Source organism: Hypanus sabinus, chromosome 8, assembly GCF_030144855.1.
Source record: "Hypanus sabinus isolate sHypSab1 chromosome 8, sHypSab1.hap1, whole genome shotgun sequence".
Lineage (NCBI taxonomy): Eukaryota > Metazoa > Chordata > Chondrichthyes > Myliobatiformes > Dasyatidae > Hypanus > Hypanus sabinus.
In genome coordinates, this window is record NC_082713.1 from 132000674 (window position 1) to 132025461 (window position 24788).

General features: G+C 37.7%; 1 protein-coding gene across 5 annotated transcripts in view; it reads right to left on the minus strand.

Annotated features, from left to right (window-relative positions):
• LOC132398432 (protein FAM3C-like) overlaps positions 1 to 24788 on the minus strand; it is a 50391-nt gene that overhangs the window by 10132 nt on the left and 15471 nt on the right. For 3 of the 5 annotated variants that reach the window (XM_059977851.1, XM_059977852.1, XM_059977854.1), the window contains 7 exons: positions 11693 to 11742; positions 10667 to 10771; positions 8326 to 8352; positions 7488 to 7611; positions 5487 to 5545; positions 5012 to 5062; positions 3012 to 3096 (listed from right to left, as the gene is read on the minus strand). In XM_059977851.1, coding sequence (XP_059833834.1) covers positions 3012 to 3096; positions 5012 to 5062; positions 5487 to 5545; positions 7488 to 7611; positions 8326 to 8352; positions 10667 to 10771; positions 11693 to 11705 — 464 coding nt within the window. In that variant the 5' untranslated portion in view covers positions 11706 to 11742. Of the gene's footprint in view, positions 1 to 3011; positions 3097 to 5011; positions 5063 to 5486; positions 5546 to 7487; positions 7612 to 8325; positions 8353 to 10666; positions 10772 to 11692; positions 11743 to 24489; positions 24609 to 24788 lie in introns of all 5 variants that reach the window. The other 2 variants (XM_059977853.1, XM_059977855.1) reach the window with 1 other exon arrangement.

Here is a 24788-nt window from a genome sequence, read left to right on the forward strand (position 1 = left end):
CGCTCAAAAATTTTTCCCATGTAAATAAATGGTAATTGCTTCTTCACTTTACGACATTCTGGCTTACAAACTGTTTCACAGGATTGCGCCACATTCGAATAGCGAGGGAAACCTGTACACGATTTTATACTTCCTGACACTGTATCCATCTGCCACTTCCTTGCCCATTCTCCTCATCAGACAGATTAGTCCTTCTGCTTCTGCAGCACTACCTGCTAGTCCTCCCACCTTTGTAGTGTCCGAAAACTTGGCCACAGAGCAATTACCTCAGTCATCCAAATCATTGACAAACCTCCTAAAAAAAAAGCTGTCTCAACACCAGCCCCTGCAGAACACCGCTAGTCACTGGCAGTCAATCAGAAAAGGCTCCATTTATTCCCATTCTTTGCCTCCTGTCATCAATCAATACCTTAGCTATGCTAATATCTTTCCTGTAATGTCATGGGTTCTTATTTTGCTAAGCAGCTTCATGTGTGGTACCTTGTCAAAAGCTTTTTGGAAATCCAAGTACACAACACACACTGATTCTCTGTTGTTTATCCTGCTTGTTATTTCCTCAAAGAATTCCAACATTTGTCAGGCAAGATTTCCCCTTAATGAAACCATGCTGACATTGACCCATTTTATCATGTGCCTCCAACTACCCAGAAACCTCATCATCCTTAACAACAGACTCCAACATCTTCCCATCCACTGAGATCACGCTAACTGGCCTAGAGATTCCTTTCTTCTACCTGTCTCCATTTTTGAAGATTGAAATGACACTTGAAATTTTCCAGTCCTCCAGAACCACGTCAGAATCTAATGATTCTTTAAAGATCATTAATAATGCTTCCAAAATCTGCTCAGCCACCTCCTTCAGAACCTTGGGGCGCAGTCCATCTGGCCCAGGTGACTTATCTACTTCAGACCTTTCAGCTTCCCAAGCATCTTCTCCCTAGTAATAGTAACAGCACTCACTCCCTGACACTCTCAAAATTCCAGCATACTGCTTGTCTCCCCTATGGTGAAGACTGATGCAAAATACTTATTCAGTTCATCCGCTATTTCCTTGTTCCCCATTACTACCTCTCCACTGTCATTTTCCAGTTGTCTGATTTCTATTCTCATCTCTTATTTTACTCCCTGCACATCTGAAGAAACTTTTGATATCCTCTTTAACATTATTGGCTAGCTTACCTTTGTATTCCATCTTTTCCCTCTTTATGGATAGCCTACCTTCATCTTTTCACTCCTTATGGCTTTTTGAGTTGTCTTCTGGTGTTTTTTTTTTAAAGAAATTTCCCAATCCTTTAATTTCCCACTAACTTTTGCTCTATTATATGCCCTTTTTTTTTGCTTTCATATTGGCCTTGAATTCCCTTGTCAGACACGGTTGTGTCATTTTGCCTTTAGAATAATATTTCTTCTTTGGCATGTATCCTGCCCCTTTCGAAATTGCTCTCAGAAACTCCAGCCATTGCTGCTCTGCTGGTGTCTCCATTCCAATCAATTTTGGCCATCTCCTCTCTCATGCCTTTGTAATTCAATGTAATACTGATACATCCCATTTTAGCTTCTCCCTCTCAAAGTGCAAAGTGAATTCTATCATACTATGATTACTGCCTCCTAAGGGTTCTTTTACCTTAAGCTCCCTAATCAAATCTGGTTCATTATACAACACCCAATCCAGAATAGCTGATCCCCTAATGGGCTCAACCACAAGCTACTCTAAAAAGCCATCTCATAGGCATTCTACAAATTCCCTCTGCAGGGAACTCCACATCATGTCCAAAATTTCTCCTCATATCTCTCTCCCTTATCTTTGTCCATAACACATTAAATTTTGCTCTCTGTCTTCATACCTTGAATCATCTGCAGGAGCAGAACAATTTCTTGAGTTAAGATTCATATACCTGCTGTGATTTTTAAAACAATCAAATCTCTCTCCTGCTGCAAGGAAAATAACTTCTTGTCTGTTCTAAGCTTGTAGATGAAATCCCACAATGAATAGACTCCAAATATTTCTGAAACAGAGACTAGGTGCCTTCCCTGAAAGCTGTGTCATAGGCAGATAGAGTGGTGAAGAAGGCATTTCGCATACTGGCCTAGGTCATAAAGGGCACTGAAAATTGGAGCTGGGAAGATGTGCTTCAGTTATAAAAGCTGTTGGCGTGGCCACAATTTGCGTATAATATGTTGTATGAATTTTCAGAGGGCATTTGGACAGATTTGATCTAGCTCTGTTTCTCTCTCCTCAGATACTGCCTGGTATTTGCAATCAAACAATTTTAGTTTTCTGGTAATGGCTGTGTTCTTTACCTCAGAGTTTCAGCAAAGTTTTCATCATTCCTGTGACAGTCTGTCATTAAAAAGTTGGAGCATCTTCTCCTAATTGACATCACTTTGTGTCATCTGAATGCTCATGGCCTCCACCCTATTACAGACATCTCCTTTGTTCTCCTCATTCCTCTCCTTCTCACCAAGTTTCAACATGCCAATTTATTATAGTTCTGAAGTCACTGACCTGAAACGCCACCTGCTTCCCTCTCCACTGATATTACCTGAACTGTTTCCTGTGGTTTCTGTATTTATAATAAAACTAATTTATATTTACAGCCATGACTTCTACCCAAAAACATAGATTCTTTAATCTTAATCAAACCTGGCCTTTCTTTTCTTATCCACTTCCAAATTATGAACTTTTACATTATTTCATTGTAAATGAAGCTTGTATTTTTGGGATCAGGAATAATCTTATTCAAATGTTCATATCATGTAATATCAAGTTACTGAATTGAGTTTTGTAAACCTTCAAAGACCAGAGGACAGTTATAAAATGCAATATGTCTTAAAATTATATGCAGACTCAAACAAGCTAATTTTTTTTAATAAACAACTTTTTAAGTTTAGAGTCACTTTGGGAATATGGCTGATAATGTTTCTAAATCAATGCAATTTCATATGAGAACATTAAATAAATTGACAAAACATTTTTCTGACTAACTTATGAAGAGTTGATAATTACTAACTTGGTTGCCGCATCATCAGAAGTAGCCATAAATACTATTGTTCCATCCTTCAGTGCTTTCAGGAAATCAATGAAAGGTTGTACATCTGTGGGAAACACAAAGGTAAATTATAATAATATCAATAGATCAATAACAAACTTTAGCTGTGATTCCCTATAATGAATTACACATTTCTTATTAACCTAAACCTCCATATTTAAGACTCGATGCATTATTCTCAAAATAGTAACTATGATTAGTATACAACACATAGTCATAATGTGGCAAGCCAATTCTTCTTTCCATAAAACTATCTGACAAATTGGCTACCATGAACACTTGAATGCTTTGATGAACCTTAAGAGAAATGGAGAGAAAATTGATGCCATTAATGATACCCAAAGCAGTAAATCACCAAAACTGACCATACTTACTTCCAACTGCTACATCAGAAAAATCAGATGAACAAGTTCAGGGAGAGTGATACGGTGGCCAGGTTAGGAAAGTAATATTACCCAAGTAAAATAGGATTAAGTATTTTTATTAAAAACTTAGCATTTGAACCCCATCTTTTCTGGGCCATGCAGTTTAATTAAAAAATATATAAAATTTTAAAAATTAATTTAAAATTAGCAAATGATGAAGATGGCATAATATTAACAACAACCAACATTTATTTTGTTTCTATGATGTTGCTTTTAGAAGCAACATCAACGCATTCTGAAGAAAATAATTCATGACATTAGAATTGTTCCTATGCTGATTCCTCAGTTCCTCTTCCTCCCCCATAGACAAGTACATGAGAAAATATCCTGCATTTCCTTCCAACCTACACACTCTACTATCTTGGCCATACACTGTGTATGCTTTTATCATCACTGAATAAGACTCTGTAATCTAATGAGACGATGGAAGTATCTTCAGCACACATACAGCTGGAAGGACCACTTCACCAATACCTTCTAAAGCCTTACATGCTGTAAATGAAAAGGAAAATGCTTGCAGTGATTTACTTTTTTTTTTAAACCCATTGAAGTTAACTCAGAACTGCACTGGGGTTCTTTCTTCAGCACCGACCATTTGTTGCCGTCAACTCTATCTGCATTGTAGAGGAACTCCTGGAGTACCACTATGCTGCCTGATGTTTTCATTTGACATTAATCTCTGAGAAGAGTCAAACATTCTGATAAGGCCAAACTAATTTGTATGTTTCACAGGAAAACAGGCACCAGTTTCTAACTCCATTCTTTCTTCAAATGCTTGATTCAGTTAAACTTTGACACAAGTTTGTGTCTGAATTCCTGCTTCAGCTATACAGCAAACCTGGATCTTTCAATTGTAACCATACCAGCTCTGGTTTCCAAGTGTTACCCAGAGGTGTGAATACATCATATGAAAAAAAAACATGGATTCAAAAGAGAATGCTCTGTATATAACCGCCACAAAGTTGTTTTTCACCTATCAACCTATATTCATCAGTACAGTTAATACCACTTGTCATTACATTACAATTTTTCTTTAAATCCTCTCTTCCTTCTTTACGTCAGATGACCCAATTTATGTCCTCAACTCTTACAAGCATCTTCCCCAGTTTTGCTCTCCGCAGCCTCAAAACACTCCTCAAATACTATATTTACCTTATCATCCCACCTAACTCTCCTCCCCAGTTCTTCTACTAATATTTGGAGACGATTCATATCTCATGGTGTGTTGTGGGTGGGGATCTTTGTATTTATATAGAAAGACCTTGTTACAACAAAATCATGGTCAGATGAGATCTAAATAAATTTGACAGAGTACAAAGTAATGCAATGATTCAACAAGTTCAGAATGGCTAATGAATTGAAGTAAATATTTCCTAACAAAATAAAATCTTAGAAAACTAAGACTCCTATATTGCTTAAACTGCAAATGTAACTGCACTGAGCCTTTTCAAACATCTTCATGAAAAATGTAAGCATTAAAGATTACATACCAAATATAAACATTAGATATCATAATCTATAGTATTAAATCTGTACCTGAGCCCCAAAGGTCAAAAACTTTAGTCTCCAATAATTCACCAGTTTTACCTGAAAAACCAGAAAAGTGAATGAGCTGAAGTGTAAGAGAATAACATTTGAAAGTTTTTTTTTAAAGTGTAAAACACACAGTTTAGAATACTTAGTTATAAAACTGACAGAAGTTGGTCTTCCCAAGTGCATTCAAAAAGACTATTTTCCCCCTCATCTTTGATAAAAGAACGTGCATTTTAAAAACATTGCCAAACACTGATTCCCTAATCTCATTTATCACACACTACCTTTACGTTCAATTAGAGAGAGCATCAATTATATATAATTCCTACTGTTGTTACATTCCACAAAGTATAAAACAATAAACAAAGATAACAAAACTTTAAAGAATTTGAATAACAGATCTTACAAAGGCAGGAAACTGCTGCATGAAGCATTGTTTCAAAACAGGAGATCAGGAACTTCAAATTGATTCACTTACCATTTACTGTAGCTATATTCATACCCCGACCAACATTGTTCTTAACACCACTCATTACGCTACAACAGAGAGAATAATTTCATATTACTATAAAGTTTTGTATTAAAGTTGTTTGTTTACAGATATTGTGAAAATGCCAATGTGCCTTGGATGTAATGTTGTGTCCAGGTAAACTGCAAAATGATTCAGCTTTGATTGCATTTATCTACTGGAGCCTAGGTAATTATTTGCCACAAGGCTGTATTGCTTTGGGTTTGCTCTGGAAACTATATGCTTATAAATCAATTAGACGTGTCGAATTTGCCAGAGAGCACAAATTCGCATAGCACTTGCAAATGGCATTAACTTAACAGAATAATGCTGAAACTAAAATATATACTAAAACTTGAATGGAAACTGGAATTCATTTCAGATAAAACCTCAGAATTAAATAAAATACATCTTTTAATTAGATATATTACATTAATGTAGTTTATTTTAGTATAGCACATTAATATATTCCTCATTTTATCAACTGGATCATTAGATCCCTACATTAAGTTGTTTTGTCAAAGTAGGAGACATTTTTCATTATGCTGTAGGATTAAGGAAAAATATTCATCCATTATTTCCTTTTAAATGTCATCACACATACTCGGTGACTTCTCAATGTTCTGGTTATCATTTATCCATAATCATCAGCATTAAAATACAGCAGGTATCAAAAATTTACCTAATTGCTTGCAAACCTTACTACTGCTCAAGTGACTGGCAGGGTTTTCTTCAAAAGTTGGGATTTTTTTTTTAAATAAGGGGATCAAAACTGTGCAAAGTGCTTGGTGTTCGGTTTCACTAGTCTTCTGTACAATTGTATCAATGCTGCCCCTTTTCTAAACTACAACTCCCTTGAAATAAAGACCAATACACCACTTGCCTTCCCATACACTTGTTGCATCTGCCTGCTAACCTTTTATGATTTGAGCTAAAAAAAAAAGACATCGATCCCTATTATACCTCTTGTAACACCTGTGTAGCGCTCGTATTATCTAGTGTGAATGGTCACCGCACTCTATGAGAAAATCTACTCATATAGTACTATACTAGGTGCGAGTGGGCCATCTATCCTCTAGGCATTGGGAGGAGGCAGTGAATAGAAAACACACACTTCTAGAGGCAAGTTGGTTTATAAAAATAGCAGTATATACAAAATGAGTAAGAACAATTCAAAATTCCAACATTCTGTCTTAGGTTCCAAATTTTAGATATCAAATGAAAACCAAATTCCATTTTAGTTAGCATTAGTGATATTCATTAGAATAACCTATAGTACTCCAATTTCTCTAACTAATTAGATCTAGTGTTAATTTAAAGGTTTACAGACTAACAATTGCCTTTTTATTTATCCCTAGTTAGCTTGAAAACAAATTGAATTCCTACTCTTAAGTATTATGGTCAACTTCAGTTTCAGTTCAAGTCAGTACGTCTACAAATTCAACTCCCACCCTCTCCCCAATATAGATAAATAATTTTGTTGTTTGTTGGATGAAGTAGTGGGTCATCCACTGAAGGTTGATTCACAAAACTTACAAAAACCTGAACAAATCCCTTGGTAAGATTTGACATAACTAATTCCAGGTTACACGGTAGAGACCTTGGACACTTGTCTCCGCCGATATTGTCTCTCCTCCAGAGGTTTCACCCTGAGGGGTTTCAAGTAAGTAGGGTTAAAGATGCTCACTACTAATTCTAATAGTTTTAATAGTTAATCCCTTTAGTTTCTAATAGTTTGCTGAATTTCTCATGCTTGTCTGCACCTGTGTCAGCCACGTCTTGTTCTCACATAGTTCCCCCACCCCCCCCCAATCCTCCAAGTTCTCTCTTTTTTAAAATCAGCAAACCTAGTTTTCATCCCTCCACAGGTGGAGCTTTTTAACATTACATCTTTGAGTTTAATTAACCTCAGTTACACTTTGCTCATCTGTAATTTAACGTAAAGCAGGAGCTGATGTGTTCGACACTTACATTTTATCTTCAATACAGATTTTGGGACCAACAACATTTGCTGCTCCACTGGCCATTTTGAATGCAAAATGATTCTCAGGGCAAGGCTTTGAGAGGCCACATTTGTACTTCGGTGTCTTTGTTACTAAGATAAAATTTTAAAGAATTATTTCAAAAAAGAAATTCGCATGTTAATCAATAAATTAGCACAAGTAGAAAAAAAGAACACGGGAAGATGACTGATAAGCATTACAGTTTTATCTCTATTTTCTCTGCAAAGTATTAGTTAAAACCCATAAAAATTAACAGACAAGACCATAAATTAGTTTTATTTATTTTTTTCTGACTAGCAGAAATATATTTCAGGTTGCAAAAGCTATGTAAAATCTCAACACCGATACCGAGTTGACACATGTTCAATCAATGAAAGAGGACATTCTCCATATTTCAAAATTACTGTATATATTGCAGGACATATACAGAAGCCTTTAAAACTACAATTCTAAACAATAATTCACTCCTGCTACATCCTAATGACATACTTTTATATTCCTCGCTCCATTAAATCTTAGAATACCACTGTAAATAACTAACTCAAAGAGATGCCCATATCACTGTGCAAGTCCAATGCACCGTAGGTAGACAGCGTGAAGGGGTTGAAAATTGGCAAGTTTGGGGTAACAACACTCAATGTGCAATATTTATGCAACAGGACACTTCAGAAGACTTTACTATTGTGCTCATAACTGAAAGTACAGAGGGCTAGATGGTCAACATCCCCTTTCTGAATTAAAAATAAAGAAATTAATTACTGTAATAGTCCAAAACTTTCAGTTTGCTCATCTGAAAAAGGGCTTACTTTGTACTTGATCGTCTTGTAATCTGGCTGCAAAATAAAACCGTTAAACTGTTGTTAGTAATCAACTCATGCAATAATTTAAAGCAAGCTAAAAATCTGACAAATACATCAAGAAATCCACATAGTTTCAAATACTATACATGCATCACGATGAAAGCTTTCAGAAAATTCATGGAAGATGTGCATATTTAGGTCTTGTCAATTAAAAGCATCCTGAACTCATGAAATTAGTTAAAGTTGGGTCCAATGACAATCTGTTGCATATTGCTGCAACTTTTACAATGCAGTTTCACAGCCTTACTTCTGGATCATTTCAACTTACATGTAACAGTCACTACAACTTACTTAAAAAGCTGATGTATATAAAGAAAATAACCCGCAAAGCCTCTTTTGCAATATTGTTTTGGTTTTATTGCTAGTTTAAAAGTGGGTGACTGGTTTACTCAGTTCTTTCAAGCAGCTAAAAAAAAATTGTAAGTAATTTCTCTTAAACTAAAACAATGAGAAAAATAATTACAATAATGTAATAATTTCCAGATAATGTATAGTTCACTCCAGTTGATGCTTGTTTCTAGATACCATCATGTTGTGCTCAATTGATCTCCTGCCAAAAGAATCAGGGTTGAGAACAGAATTAACAGAACCTGCCCAGGCATGTTAAGATACACCATGAGAACACAAATATGAATTAACAAAGAGCCTTGAAAATAAGAGAGAATTGATTAGAAAAAGACCAGGAGAGTAGACCTTTGTGCTGATCATGACAGGGTGCATCACACCAAGTACAGAAGAAATATTAACTATGAACTATCAGATGGTACACTGAATATAGAATTCTCTCCATTAGCTACTCTTAACCATTTGAATGAGGATATACCTACTCAAAAAGGATAAATAGAAAAGGCAAACGTGAGAGGAATAAGAGTGATTTATGGTCTTCTTGCAATATACCATGGAATACAAAAAGAAAAAAAAACAAAATAATAATAAAAAAGAGCAATAAATATTGATAGCATGAGATGAAGAGTCTTTAAAAGTGAATCCATAGGGTAAGGGAACATTTCAGTGATGGGGCAAGTGAAATTGAGTGTAGTTATCCCCTCTGGTTCAAGAACCTGATGGTTGAAGGGTAGTAACTATTCCTGAACTGACAGCCTCAAAGAGTTCTTGTTTTTTGCACATTGGTTGTTTATCTTTGTTGATGCTATTATTTATTAAATCTACTGTAAGTGTCTGCAAAAAAAATCTCAGGGCAGTATATAATACATTTACTTTGAACCCAAAGAATGTGTGATCTTATCCATTGTCATAGCAGAGTTTAATATCAATCTCGTCATAAAAACTGTCATCAATGCTACACCTAGAATTTTCTAACATCAGTACTTTTTTTTCCCCATTCAAGGGCATTGGTATTTCCACACCTGGCCAGGATGCAACCAGTCAGTATGTTCACTGTGCATCTATAGAAGTTTGTCAAAGTTTCAGATGACTTGCTGAATCTTTGCATACTTCTAAGAAAGTACTGCAGTACCTTCTTTGTAATGGCACTGGACCTAGGACAGATCCTTTGAAATGATAATGCTGAGGTGCAGACTTGTGGTGCACCTTTGCTGATGGAGATTGTTGAGGAGATGTTGCCAATCTGAACAGATAGGGATCTACAAGTGAGGAAAATCCAGTTGCATAAAAAGGTATTGAGGCCTAAGCCTTGGAGTTCATTGATTAATTTTGAGCTATAAATTAGCTCCTTAATCAGTATTACCTGTGAGCTTGTACAAAAGGCTCATCAATGGCCTCAAATTATAATAACATATTATAGACACAATCGAAAACAACAATCATTAACATTTGATTTGCATTGCCACCTGTAACCAGCAAGTTGTTTTCAATGTATGTGGTCTAGATTATTCAAAGGCATCCAGATGTTCAAATGCTGAAATCCCATGCTCAGGGAAATCATTTCATACACAGGAGAGGAGGTAAGTTGACAAGGAAAGCAGATAAAACAGTGATAAAAGCATCATCAAACCAACCCCATGCAACTGAAACCTGATAAGTTATATGGTTTGAAAGTTGGGCTCTTATGCCACAGAGGTACCAGACCACAGTAAAAGCATTAATTAAAAGAAAAAAACTATTGCGTTAAACTTACTTAAACCAATGTTACAAAAGAGACTGATGCACATTTGATAATGCTATAACAGTTGAATATTAATAATCATTCAAGCCATCTTTCTGTTTATAAATGAAATTAACTTATTTCTATGTAAAAATATTGTTCTGCATTTTATTTCTGAAACTTAACATTCCAAGGTACTGGAGCATGTAGTAAAATACTTACCAAATATTGATCTCAAATTTGCATTTATTTTGATTTCAAATACTTGGAATGCAAGATAACCCATCAACAAAGACACTACAATGACAACCCCAAGTTTTACTGGACCTGAAAGATTAAATGATTAAAAAAAATGTCAACTTGAGAAACAGTTTCAGGAAATAAGACACAATAAGAAGTTGAAAAACAACTTACTTGTCCAGTAACTGACAACATTCCAGGAAAAATGGGAGGGCTATAGAAGGAATGTAGAACTGATTTACCATAACAAATCCATATTGACTGACTTTGATTGTGGGGACAGCTTATAAATCTGGACTATTTTTCTTGAAAAGCATGAGGTTACAAAGTTGTTCAAAAGACATTTTTTAAAATCATGGAAAACATAAATATTCTTCACATTAGCAAAGCTGTGAAGTACTTAAGGACACAAAATGAAAAACTCAGAAGAGCCAAATGTGATGCAAGGAGAACTTGTTTTATGTAGATTCAATTTCAAAATCAATTTTATAGTAAAATCTGGAATCCTACAGGTCATGATTTTTTGAGACAAAATTGTCAATGTTGCTAACATTTTTGAATAGATTAATCTTTAATCTAAAAGCTTAATATCTGCAAACCAAACAGTGCACTTCTTGAAAATACTGCATTTCCAATAAATTGAATTGACTAATTCATGTAATTTATTCAGAATAAATATTAAATTTATGTTCAGGACTATAAACATTACCTACAGTAATTGACTTAAATGGTGGGATTGAAATAAAACAGCAGAAAATACTGAATAAACAGAAATAAGCAACAGGTCTCATCTTTTTTCCTTAAATTAACATAATTATTGTTACTAATTCATTACTCAACAATAATCTCTGCTCAAAATTACAAGTGATAATGTGAGCAAATGCTCTACAAAGGTTCACCACCCCTAGTATACTGTCTATTGATGTTCCAAATTTCATTTTATCCAGGATTCTTGATATAAAGCAAATGGTGTTACAAAGCAATTTAATAAAGTTTGTTGTATTTTACCTGCTACTCTCATTGTTCCAATTTTAATGAAAATCACGCAGCTTCAATATCTGTAAGAATAAAACACCCTCAATTTCAATGAAACTGTTTCAAAGAAAAATAATTGATTTCAAATAAATAATTAAAATAATCGTGAATCTCAATACTTCAGTCTCCATAGCCCAAGGCGTATTCATTGATAAAGAAGTAATAAATAACTTGTTTCTTTATATCTAGATTGGGAATTTCTACTCAAGAGAAGAGGATTAGTTATTATTGGACATTGTACAGCACAGTAGCAAATCCCAGCAAAAGACTCCATATCCCAGATTCATTGTGATTATTTACCAGCCTAATAATCAGTACAGGTACGCATTACATTTATTTTGAAAATCTCATTGAGATTGGAAAAGTACAGAAAAGTTGAAAAGGTGTTTAGAGTACATTGCGGTGAAAGGTTGCTTAGTTAACAATGTGTCTTAAGACTTAAGGTTACAAGGAAGTGAAGAGTTTATAAGGACTTATATCCCATAGGAATGCAATAAATAGATTTTGCAGCCTACAATCCAGAATGAGGTGGCAGGGAATTATGGAGATGGGGGTAAGAAAACAAAATCCCATGGGATCCTAAATGGACTTTGTACATACATGAATGGATTACTTGGACATTAACTTTGAACAGGCCACACAATCTACATGAAAAAACTTACTCAGTTCAAATTTATAAGTATGGGAAGTAATCCCATTTGCTAGCTCTAACTCAGCTGTTAGTTGTCATGATACTCTTCTATCCAAACCTATTATTTTCTATTCCTAATACACTGATTTAAAGAACATCCTAACTGTGTGCTGCAACGTCTCGTGTAAGAAAACAACACACCCACCGTTATTATTTCTTTACAGCATAATTGACTCTTAGGTGTAGGCAAACACATGAAAGAAGACTGGTGAGTGATGTGGGAGAGTAAGGCAAAATTAATCTTGGAGTAGGTTAAAAGATGCTGGCTGGTGGTGCAGTGACATCAGCACCGGACTCCCGAGTTCAAATCCAATCGGGCCGCTCCCAGACACGCTTTCCATCTGTGCTGGGTTGAGTGTCAAGCTCGCAACTCGGCCTCATGAAAAAAAACACTGCGCTGTGAGAAGGACATGGGGGACCACTCACAGAAACTTTCCTCCAAGGCAACCACTTGAAAAAATAAGTGGTCGTTGACGCTCTGGCACAAAAAAAAGGTTAGAAGACTGGAACAACATCATGAGCTGAAGGCCTGTATTGTTCTATACGCCAATTGCACCCCATCCTAGTGCAAGTGCAAAACTGATGAATAGACATCATCACATCACCAACTGGTGAGAATTCAATTCATTTATAAACAGCATTCTCTTATTCAATGTGGTCAAGCTTTCCACCTGCATTGAACTTATCTGTACCAGCATAGTAACATAAATAGCAAATTCTCCCATTTAGTTCTATTTCCAATCCAATTCCATTTTAAATTGACATCAATTTTTTTTAAACTGGAAATTTTCAAAAAGAGTTTGATAACTATTGTACAATGTCCTGTGTATGTTAATCAAAATGGCTTCTTTGGTTTGTTAAGAGTAGGAATGCTTCTTTGTCTGATAAGTGTTTCTCTCGCAGTTGTTTAGCTTTAGACTTGTTGATATTGGGATTGTATTCATTTGTTGACCAATGGGGAATGTTATTTTTTGTCTTGTGAGTCTGGGAGCTTGGGGGTTTTCGCGGTCTTTTCAAGGGAGTCGGGAAGAAGACGCCGAGGAGGGTGGACGTGTGCTGCGCCGCTCGGTCGACCACCAGGGTGGTTCCAGGTGCGAGGAAAGTGACGAAGGGTCGAATGGTTCGATGGTTGAGCTCCAACGATGTGCACTAAACTGACTGAACTTTGATAAGTTGGCGCCTTTTACTTTATTTTCTTTTCCTTCATATATACTGTATTGCATAGTACTCTTTTAGTTTTAGTAAAATCTTTAGAGCGTATTCCATAACTGTTTTTGGTGTGAGTTTGATATGGTGTGTGCGCGTAGCATAAATTTGATTCTCACAGCACCTGCGTGTACGGGAGGTGGGGCTGATGAGTGGCTGGATCTCCTTTTCCCCTAGACATATACCAGCTTGTTGGGTAAGTGTTACACTATTTTAAGGGAAAGGATGCAAGGATATGAACAGCAAGAGAATAAATGGATGATTTGAAACTATACCACTGGGCTGACTCAGACATAACAAGCCAAAAGCTTCGCTGTGCTGGATCATTAGATGAGGAAGCTAGTTAACTTCATAACTCTCATCAAAAAAAGTCTATTCTGTGACCTAACTACATCATTGATGATATCCTATAATGTCTATGATTAACATAATTCTATTAATTTCAGAGATGGAAACAGCTGTTATTAACAGAAGATCTCTAAAAGTCCACTTGTTTTTGATACTGGAAGTGTTTCCGAGCTTGCTGTCAACAGTACTCCCTAGTCCTGGATTTCACCATCAGAAGAAACTGTTTCCATCAGCTTTCTTTAATATCTTTAAATCTTCAACTAAAACTCCTTTTGACCATTTAAATGCTTTGCCTTGCCTTGTGCCCTTAACTCCTGGTGGAGTCATCAGGGCGCTGTCATGACAAGCTTTGGACCAGTCTGTTCCATCTGTTGCGGTTGTGTGCCAGGGCCTGGGTCACCACAAATGTTTTCCCTGTCCATTTTTTTTTAATGCTGTCCGTCAATCTTTTCCCCTCCACAGTTCCTTGTGGAATGGTCTTTACAAGGCCACTGGATCTTGTTACATGACCGTACCATCTCAGCTTTCTTTTCTTCACCGTTGTGAGGTCTTCATGAGGGCCAATGTGGTGCTGGATGGTCTTCTGGACCTGCTCGTTTGTGATGTGGTCCAAGTATGAGATGCCCAAGATGTTGCGATAGCATCTCATTTCCAATGATAGACAATTTAACAACCTACATAGCGCATCTCGTGATTTAACCCTTGGAGTAAGTTGTTATTGTCATAAACATACTCATTCCCTCTGAGGCTCATTAAAATATCTTTCATAAGGTGTGATTTCCAGAACTGCTCATCAGATTACAACTGTTGCCGTTCTCAAGTTTTTAATGCATTTGTCTTTATCATTTTCTGTGCATGCTCATTTTAATGCTCCAAGTATGAGATGATCCCAGCTTCTTTGGACACCTAGCTCTATCCACAACAATTCAAAATCTTTCGACCCTATGTCACCTCTTTCTAATGATTTAGTTTCTTTTTTATTTTACCAACACAGCAATGCCACCACCTGCCTTCCTGCCTATACTTTCGATACAAGGTGTATCCTTGGACAATAAGCTTCTCAGTTATAATCTTCCAGCCATGATTTAGTGATGCTTGCAACATCAAACACACCAAACTGCGACTGTGCTTCAAGTTCATCTATCTTATTCCATATACTGTACGGATTCAAATATAACCCCTTCAGTCCTGTATTCACCCTTTTCGATTTTGATCACCTTTTGCACCGCAACATTCAGTTGACTGCAATTTTGCCCAATCATCAGCCTTCCCCTGCTAGGTGTCTCAGTACACACTGCATCTGCTGGTAAACCAACCACCTCATCTTCAGCATGATCACTTCCTACCAAATTAGTTTAAACCCATCCTAACAATTCTAGCCAACTTGCCTGCAAGAATACTGCACCCCTCCCCTCAGCTTCAGGTGTAACCTGTACCTTTTGTACAGGTCATACCTTCCCCAGCAGAGATCCCTATGATCCACAAATCTGAACACCTGCCCCCTGCACCAGTTCCTCAGCCTCAGTCACCTGCCAAGTCATCCTATTCTTATCCTCACTGGCACATGGCACAGGCAGCAATCCAGAGATTACTACCCTGGAGGTCCTGTTTCTCAGCTTTCTACCTAGCTCTCCAAAATCTCTGTCAGGGCCTCATGATTTTGCCTACCTGTGCCATTGGTGCCAATATGCATAAAGACCTCTAGCTGCTTACCCTCGGCCTTGAGAAAACCATGGATTGACATTCCTGAATATGGCACCAGAGAGGCAATACCACTGATGTCTCTATCGGGCTCACAGTACCTCGTCTCTGTTCCTCTGACGAAGGAATCTCCTATCTGCACTGCAGTTCTCTTTACCTCTGCTCTCCGGAGCCACAGCAGCAGACTCAGTGCCAGAGATGTGGTCACTGTGGCTCCCCCCGGATGGTTGTCCCCATTGACATTATCTAAAGTTATATACTTATTATTGAGGGGAATGGCCACAGGTGTACTCTGCACTGTGTATTTCTCCTCTTTCTCCTGACAGTCACCCACTTTCCTGTCTCCTGCAACCTTAGGGTGACTACTTCCCTGTAGCTCTAGTCTATCACCTCCACATTCTCCTGTATGAGTCGAGGTTATTGAGCTGCAACTCCAGTTCCTTAATACGTTCACTTAGGAGCTGCAACTTGGTGCATCTGATGTAGATGTGTTTATCCGGGAGACTGGAGGTTTCACAGATTTCCCACATCCCACACACAGTACAAATCATGGCCTCTGGAGCCATTCTCACTAAACTACTATGTCCTAATAGATGAGGAATGAACAAATAAGAACAGAAAGAGAATAACTTTAAAGGCAATTGACCTCACCCATGCCTGATGAGCCAAAGCCATTCTAAAGAGAAGCGCACTCCAAAAGAATGGCCTCTCCACTTGCACTTGAATTATTCTTACTAGCCCTTTCTAATGAATCCCTCTTGCTGATCGGTCATTCCTCAGTGAAACAGCTGTGAAACTCTGGCTTTAAAATCTCGATCACTGTCCTGATTAAAAAGTAGCTCTCTTTATGTACTCCTGATGTGGATTACCATAACAAATTTCCATAATTTGACTATGTGCTAAATCGAATACGTTTCACACTTCCTTTTATCAAAAATATCCACTTACAGGAACAAGCTATCAGTCATAAATATAACCGTCAATTCTCCACTGTGGTTCTGCATAGAGCTCAAGGGATCACAAGTGGGTCTCAAGGAATCACATGTGAGCTACATATTAAACTAGCCAGGGATGAGTTATACTTCACTGGTTTCAGAGTCATTTGATCAAATTAGAGACAGAGAATTCACGAAGGGGTTATATCCCAGTAAAATGTTTCAATACATAAGTGAAAAACACATTCCCTTTTTATTCCAGAACTCTCTTATTTTTGTAAAAATAAAAACTAGGAATGCATCAAAATCAGTATTTGAAATAAAATATCAATGTATTAAAGATCAAGAATCAAATCCGGCTAATAAAAACATACATAATGTGCAAAAGTCTTAAGCACATACAGTATAGTTAGGGTCCTAAGACTTTAGCACAGTACTGTAGTAATTTTATGTATGGCACAGAGCTGCTGCTGCAAAATAAAACATATTTGAATTGAATTCCATTGAATTGACTTTATTTCCTACATCCTTCGCATACATACTTGGAGTTCAGGGCACTTTGAGGCGACTCGTGTGGCAGCAGAACTCTCGATGGATATGATTAAATACTCATTTTAACCTGATACAGCTAAAAAGCTCAGCTGCTTCCAAAGGCCTTAATGTGTTTAAACGAACTATCACTACTTAGAACTGATGGAAACAATACCGATTGGGGACAGATTCCTCATAGGATTCCATGCAGGAAATGTGGCTGCAGGTCAGGGATACAATTGCGTTTAAGGAAACGGGGTTTTAAATTCCCAATACCGACTATCTTGCTGGCAAACGTGCAGTCTCTGGTGAATAAAATCAATGATCTCAAAGCTAGGGTGTTGATTCAGAGGGACATTAGGACCGCTCGTGTCCTTTGTCTCAAGAATCCTGGTTAACCCCTTCTATCAGCAATTCAGATTGACGGGTTTACTATACACCGTCAGGATAGATCTGCTCACCAATTGCTGTCCCAATTCTGCTCAGCAGAACTGGACTACAGGTTTCCCCCACTATGTGAAGGTAGAGCATTCCTATGAAACCACTTGTAAGTCGAAATATCATAAAGCGAAGAAGTACCATTAATTTATATGGGAGAAATTTTTGAGCGTTCCCAGACCCAAATCATACCAAATAACACATAAAACCTAAAATAACACAAACATATGGTAAAAACAGGAATCATATGATAAATATACTGCCTATATAAAGTAGAAATATTGTATGTATGGTGTAGTTTCACTTATCAGAATAGGGACGACAGCGAGCCAAAATCGATTTGGAAGGGGGGAAAAGTGTAAAAGCAAAAATCCTCTTTGGTTAGCGAAAACAGGTACTAATGTAGGTCTTTCGTAACAGCGAGCTGTCATAAAGCAAACGTGCGAAAAGCAGGGGACACCTGTATCTTGCAGTTAAGTGCCGTCCATTTTACCTACCATGGGAGATTTCTGGGATCATTTTGGTAGCAGTATACATTCTACCTTGGGTCATTATCAGTCAGGCTTTAGATGATCTGAGCAATGGGATCAACATGCACGAAACAGCACACCCTAACACCTTCACCATTGTTTTGAGGGATTTTAACCAGGCCAGTTTAAAAAAAAATCACTAAGCAATTACCATCAACAGATCACTTGCAATACCAGAGAAAACAACCATCAAGAATGCCTATCGTGCTATTCCTTGCCCTCACTTTGGGAAGTCCGATCACCTGGCTGTACTTTCTACTCCGCGAGTACAGGTACAGACTGAAGACAGCAACACCAGTAGTGAGGACAAAGAAGCACAGGAACGATTACAGGACTATTTTGAATTGGTGGACCGAACAGGATTCAGGGATTCATCTACAAATCTGGATGAGTATGCTGCAATTGGTACTGATTTCATTAAAACCCGTGTGGATGAGTGTGTGCCTACAAAGACTTACTGTACATTCCCAATCCAAAAGCTGTGAATGAACCAGGAGGTATGTCATCTGTTGAAGGGTAGATCTATGGTATTTAAGTCTGGCGACCCATGTCTGTACCAGAAAGGGCTATTTCAAGGGTGAAGAGACATTTCAAACAAGGTTGGAGGTGACATCGGATGTACGACAACTCTGGCAGGGCTTTGCAAGACATTACTTCTTACAAAGCGAAACCCAATAGCATGAATGGCAGCGATGCTTCACTACCAGTGAACTCAACATCTTCTATGCCCACCTTGAAAAGGAGAACATAACTACAGCTGTGAAGATCTGTGCTGTGCCTGGTGACCCTGTGATCTCTGTCTCAGAGGCCGATGCTAAGCCGTCTTTGAATCCCCGCAAGGCAGAAGATCCTGATGGAGTACCTGGTAAGGCTCTGAAAATTTGTGCCAACCAAATGGCGGGAGTATGCAAAGACATTTTCAACCTCTCACTGCAATGGGCAGAAGTTCTCACTTACTTCAAAAAGACAACAATAATATTAGTACTTAAGAAGAATAATGTGAGCTGCCTTAATGACATCTACAGTGATGAAATGCTTTGAGGTTGGTCATGACTAGACTGAACTCCTGCCTCAGTAAAGACCTGGACCCATTGCAATTTGCCTATCACCACAACCTGTCAAAGGCAGATGCAATCTCAATGGTTCTTCACACGGCCTTAGGCCACCTGGACAATACAAATACCTATGTCAGGATACTATTCATCGACTATAGCTTAGCATTTAACACCATCATTCCCACAATCCTGATTAAGAAGTTACAGTGGAATGGTGTAGCAGCAACAACCACCTTGCACTCAACATCAATAAGACGAAAGAGCTGATTGTGGACTTCAGGAAGGGCAAAATGAAGGAACACACACCAAGCCTCATAGAGGGATCAGAAGTAGAGTGATTGAGCAGTTTCAAGTTCCTGGGTGACAAGGTCTCTGAGGACCTAACCTGGTCCCAACATATCAATGCAGTTATAAAGAAGGCAAGACAGCAACTATACTTCATTAGGAATCTGAAGAGATTTGGTATGTCAACAAACACACTCAAGAACTTCTACAGATGTACTGTGGAGAACATTCTGACAGGCTGTGTCACTGTCTGGTATGGGGGGGCGCTACTGCACTACTGAAAGAAGTTGCAGAGGGTCATAAATTTAGTCGACTCCATCTTAGGTACTAGCATACAAAGTAGCCAGGACATCTTTAAGGATCGGTGTCTTAGAAAGGCAGCGTCCATTATTGAGGACCTTCATTACCCACGGCATGACCTTTTCTCATTGTTACCATCAGGTAGAAGGTACAGAAGTTTAAAGGCACACACTCAGTGATTCAGGGGAACAACTTCTTACCCTCTTCCATCCAATTCCTAAATGGACATTAAATCTTTGGACACTACCTCACCTCTTTTTAATATACAGTATGTCTGTTCCAGCACATTTTTAAAAATCTATTCAATATACGCACACCTTAATTGATTTACTTATTTATTATTATTTTTCTCTCTGTTATATTATGTATTGCATTGAACAGCTGCTGCTAAGTTAACAAATTTCATGTCACATGCTGGTGATAACAAACCTGATTCTGATTCTGCCCACTTTCCCCCGTGACACTCAAATCTCTTGTTGATCCCTGTTTAGCCTGAGTTTTCTTGCTGTGCTCTCTAGTATGCAGATAATGGAACATGCATAAACAATATTCAGTTGTGTTTGCTATTCTGCTGAATTTGGTTGAAGTGGGGCTTCAACCAAAATCATTGGTACAACATGCATCTAACAGCATGCTACTCTGACACCTTAATCCTTAGTTCTTGGTGTCTAATCACTCTGTTGAACAAAATTAACTTCTTTTAATGAATGATTCATTAATCTGTTCATTGGCATATCCTTTACAATTATAAATAACCAAACTAAACTTCCATCCTTCATTCAAAAGAAAATGAAGAAGTGAGATTATGTTCTTCCTGAGTATTGTATCAAAAAGATATAACAACTGTACTGACCTCTGAAAGGGACACTTCAAGGTTTATGGCTTGTCTTGAAGTTCAAGGAAATATGAGTGAGCTATCTTCTTGAAGTGATGTACCCTGATTGTGCTCTCATAGAGCCACTTAGTAAGGTAGGCTAGGTTATTGTCCCAGAAATATCAGTGCATTTGCCATGAGTGTTTATTTCCCAATTCTCCTCTTTGATTTGCTTTCCCATGCTCCCCACTATATCATGACTGAGTAAGTAAGCAAAATCAGTAATGGATCCATAACATGATACAGATCAAATTGCTTCTTTTCTCATTTCTGTTCTCTATTTCTGTTTATCTAATGTTCCAATTCCCCACCCATGTTTTTTGCATATCTCCCTACTGTTCTCCCGACAATAAGGAATGAATTATCCAAATGCAGAAAAGCTGGCTTGAGCTGTCTTCCTCTGCTCCTTGTTGGTGTACAAGGGTATTTCGGCACATTAGAGGTTGCAAGATAAATAGCTAGACAACGTAATACAAGATTTGATGAATGGCAGAGTTTTTACTTGTTTTGATTGCTATTAAAACCTTTATTAATACCTGTTACTCTCAAAACTAAATCCAGCTTTTTGTATACAATAGCTGGCAATCAGTCATTTTTCTCCAATGATTCATATCTTTCTGATTATTGGTGTCAAGAGCTCTGATCCACAAATGATAGAAAGAAAAGGGCAAATTCAACCTAGTTTTCTAATCTCCTTTATGCCTGCAGTCTGTCTTCTCACAAAACAATCTTCCATTTTATATTCCATTGATTATTATATTTTATAGAATGTTTGGTGACTATTTCTGAACTGTCCACTGTTACAACTGTTCTTTGTTATGGTCAGCAAACACTGAGGAAATATTCATAATAAAAACCCTGTTTCACTTTCTCCAGCATACTGTAATGTGATCAACTCAGACACTGATTCTGTTATAAACTACAGAATCATAACCATCCTTGCAAACATGGAACATAGTATTTGTTTAAAAGGGGAAATCTTTGATTTTAATGCTAATTTATGACTCCTGCATAAGGCCACCAATAATTATTAATTTGTAGTCAAATCTATCCTTGAACCTTATCTGTATGTATATAATTTATTTAAGTTTGTGGGGAGCTAGTAAAAAGAAATACATTCCACATTAATGTCTCAGATGAAAAATCTTTATTGAATTTATTCTATAATTAATGTAGGATTGAGATTATCTGTTTGTTAAAAAATGTGTTGAATTTTTAATCCAGTATACTTTACCATGGCACAAAAAATAACTGGTCTAATCTATTTCATTACTTTTCCAAATTGTGGCCTATTTGTTGTGTAACTGGAAGACAAAAGGGAAGGGATGGTCAATTTGGGCACCAGTGTACTTATTTTACCTTGCACTGAAATACAATGAGTAAATTTTGCCCTTCTCTACTGTCATATCCCTTAAATCAGTGAATCCCACCTCGGATGGTTATGTGTCCTAGGGTGTTAGGGGAAATAGAGGTTGACAGGGGATGTTCAAGATTCTTGGGACAGGTGGGGGGTGTGCAGTAAGCAGAATCCTAACTTGACGCACAAGACCTGATCGACTGTTAGAAGGGCATGCGCTGCCAAAAATAAAGGATGAGGCAGTGGAACATAGGAAGGACCATGGCTCTGCAGGCGGTGAGCACTTGTAGTCACGGAGCTTCCGTGAGGTACTGCAACTGCTGAGAGAGGAGGAGGTCTGGCATTTGCTACGGTTCCCAGCCAGGCTCCATGTTCATCACCAAGGGCAAGTAAAAGTATTCAGCAACCCAGTTGAAGCCAAGACTTTAGGTGACCAAAAACTTTGAAAGGCTATTTTTCACAACATAAATGAAGCGAGTCTAAACGTGCTCTGAGCAGACTTTAATAATGGCAATTCTTTTTTCTATCCTCAATTTGTTCTTTACTATGTGTGCTAATGAGGGGCTGTAAGTTGGAGGTGTTTTTCTCTGCTTTTGTCCGGCAGTCCCAGATTAGGATGCGAGCAACTCTGCTTTGTTTAGGGAAGCAATGGGTGGGGGTTTTGTTCATATGTTTGTTAAGTGTTCATGTTATTTTTTGCTGGTTTTTGCTGGCTGCCAGACTGAATGTTAAGTTTGTGTTTCATTATAATGCAAAAGGTACCACAAGTGAATAATACTCTTGACTCCATAACCTAGGTTTCTTGGAATGTGCGCTGTTTAGGTCACCCAATAAAGCCAGGTAAAGTTTTCGCACATTTGAAGTCACTGAAATCTGACATTATAGTCTTACACGAAACTGACGTTCAAGCCACTCAGCATAGGAAACTCTGGGCTAATTGGATTTCACAGGTCTATCAGGCACCTTTCACTTCCAAAGCCAGAGGCGTTGCCGTTCTCTTCCGTAAGACTGTGCCTTTTCGTTTTCACTCATCCACAATTCGTCCAAATGGCAGGTTTATAATTTTAACTGGGCATATTAATTCACTTCCCATTACACTGGTAAACATTTATGGGCCGAACTCGGATGATCCAGGTTTTTTCCGTAAGGTGTTTGATTTGATCCCAGATAACGATTCAAGCTACATATTAATTGGGGGTGACTTTAATTGCTACCTAGATCCGTATTTAGATAGGCTCTCCTCAGCCCCCACCACACAATGTTCTTGCTGTGCAAACTCTTAATGATTTGATGAAGTCGAAGAAAGTGGTGGATATTTGGAGACTACAACACCCATCTGACTGTGATTATTCTTTTTATTCTCATGTACACAGTTCATATACACGGAATTATTTATTTTTTAGTTGACTCAAGATTAATCTCTAATATTGACCAAACAAAATATCACAGCATAATAATATCTGACCATAGTCCTGTCAATCTCAATCTTCAATTGTCCCTCCTTCAGCAAGCCTATAACTTGTGTTTTAATCCCTTTTGCTCAAGGATCAGGCATTTAAAGTATATTACGATGCACATCTTACAGTTCCTTGAGACCAATGACAACAGTGAGGTGAATGACTCAACACTCTGGGAAACAGTTAAAGTGTATGTAGGACAAATTATTTCTTATGAAGCAACACTGAAAAGGGCTAAGCGAGGTAGATTGGAAATGATTGAGAAAGAATTACTAGCGGCTGAACAGGCTTACAAAAATTCTTTGCTCCATCAGATAATAATAACATTCTCAAATTAAAATATGAATACAACTCCATTCTAGGGGAACAAATTGACAACATACTACTTAAACTTAAACAGTGACATTTTGAGTTTGGTGACAACCACAGGAGTTTTTGACAAGGCAGTTAAAAGGAGAACCTTCAGCACCCAGGGCATGCCCTTTTCTCACTGTTACCATCAGGTAGGAGGTACAGAAGCTGAAGGCACACACTCAGTGATTCAGGAACAGCTTCTTCCTAAATGGACATTGAACCTGTGAACACTAGCTCACTTTTTTAATATACATTATTTCTGTTATTGCACAATTTTTAATCTATTCAATATAGATCTACTGTAATTGATTGATTTATTCATTTTTTTCTTCTTCGTCTATATTATGTATTGCATTGAACTGCTACTGCTAAAATATTTCACAACAGATGTCGGTGATAATAAACCTGATTCTGATTCTGACATGAGGAGTAAAAATCTTTACATTACATCTCTGTCTAAATGTAAAATATGCAATTTATAGTAATTTGTAATAAATAATATGTACAACAGGACAGTCAATGTAGCATAGAAATACAATTGTATCAGCATGAGTTAATCAGTCTGATGGCTTGGTGGAAGAAGCTGTCCCAGAGCCTGTTGGTCCTGGCTTTTACACTGCAGTATATTCCCTGGATGGTAGCAACTGGAACAGTTTGTGGTTGGGGTGACTTGGGTCCCCAGTGATCCTTTGGGCCCTTTTTACACACCTGTCTGAATAGTGGGAAGTTCATGTCTATAGATGAGCTGGGCTGTCCACACCACTCTCTGTGGGAAGTTCTCTCTGTGGGTAGTGATGCAGCCAGTCAGGATGCTCCCAATTGTGCCCCTGTAGAAAGAATGTGGGGACTCATGTCAAACTTCTTCAACTGTCTGATGGGAAAGAGGTGCTGTTGTGCTTTTTTCACCACAGCCGGAAGGCACAAACCACAAGTTCCTCAGTGCCGTGTATGCCGAGGAACTTAAAGCTGTTTTCCCTCTCAATCCCAGATCCATTGATGTCAATAGG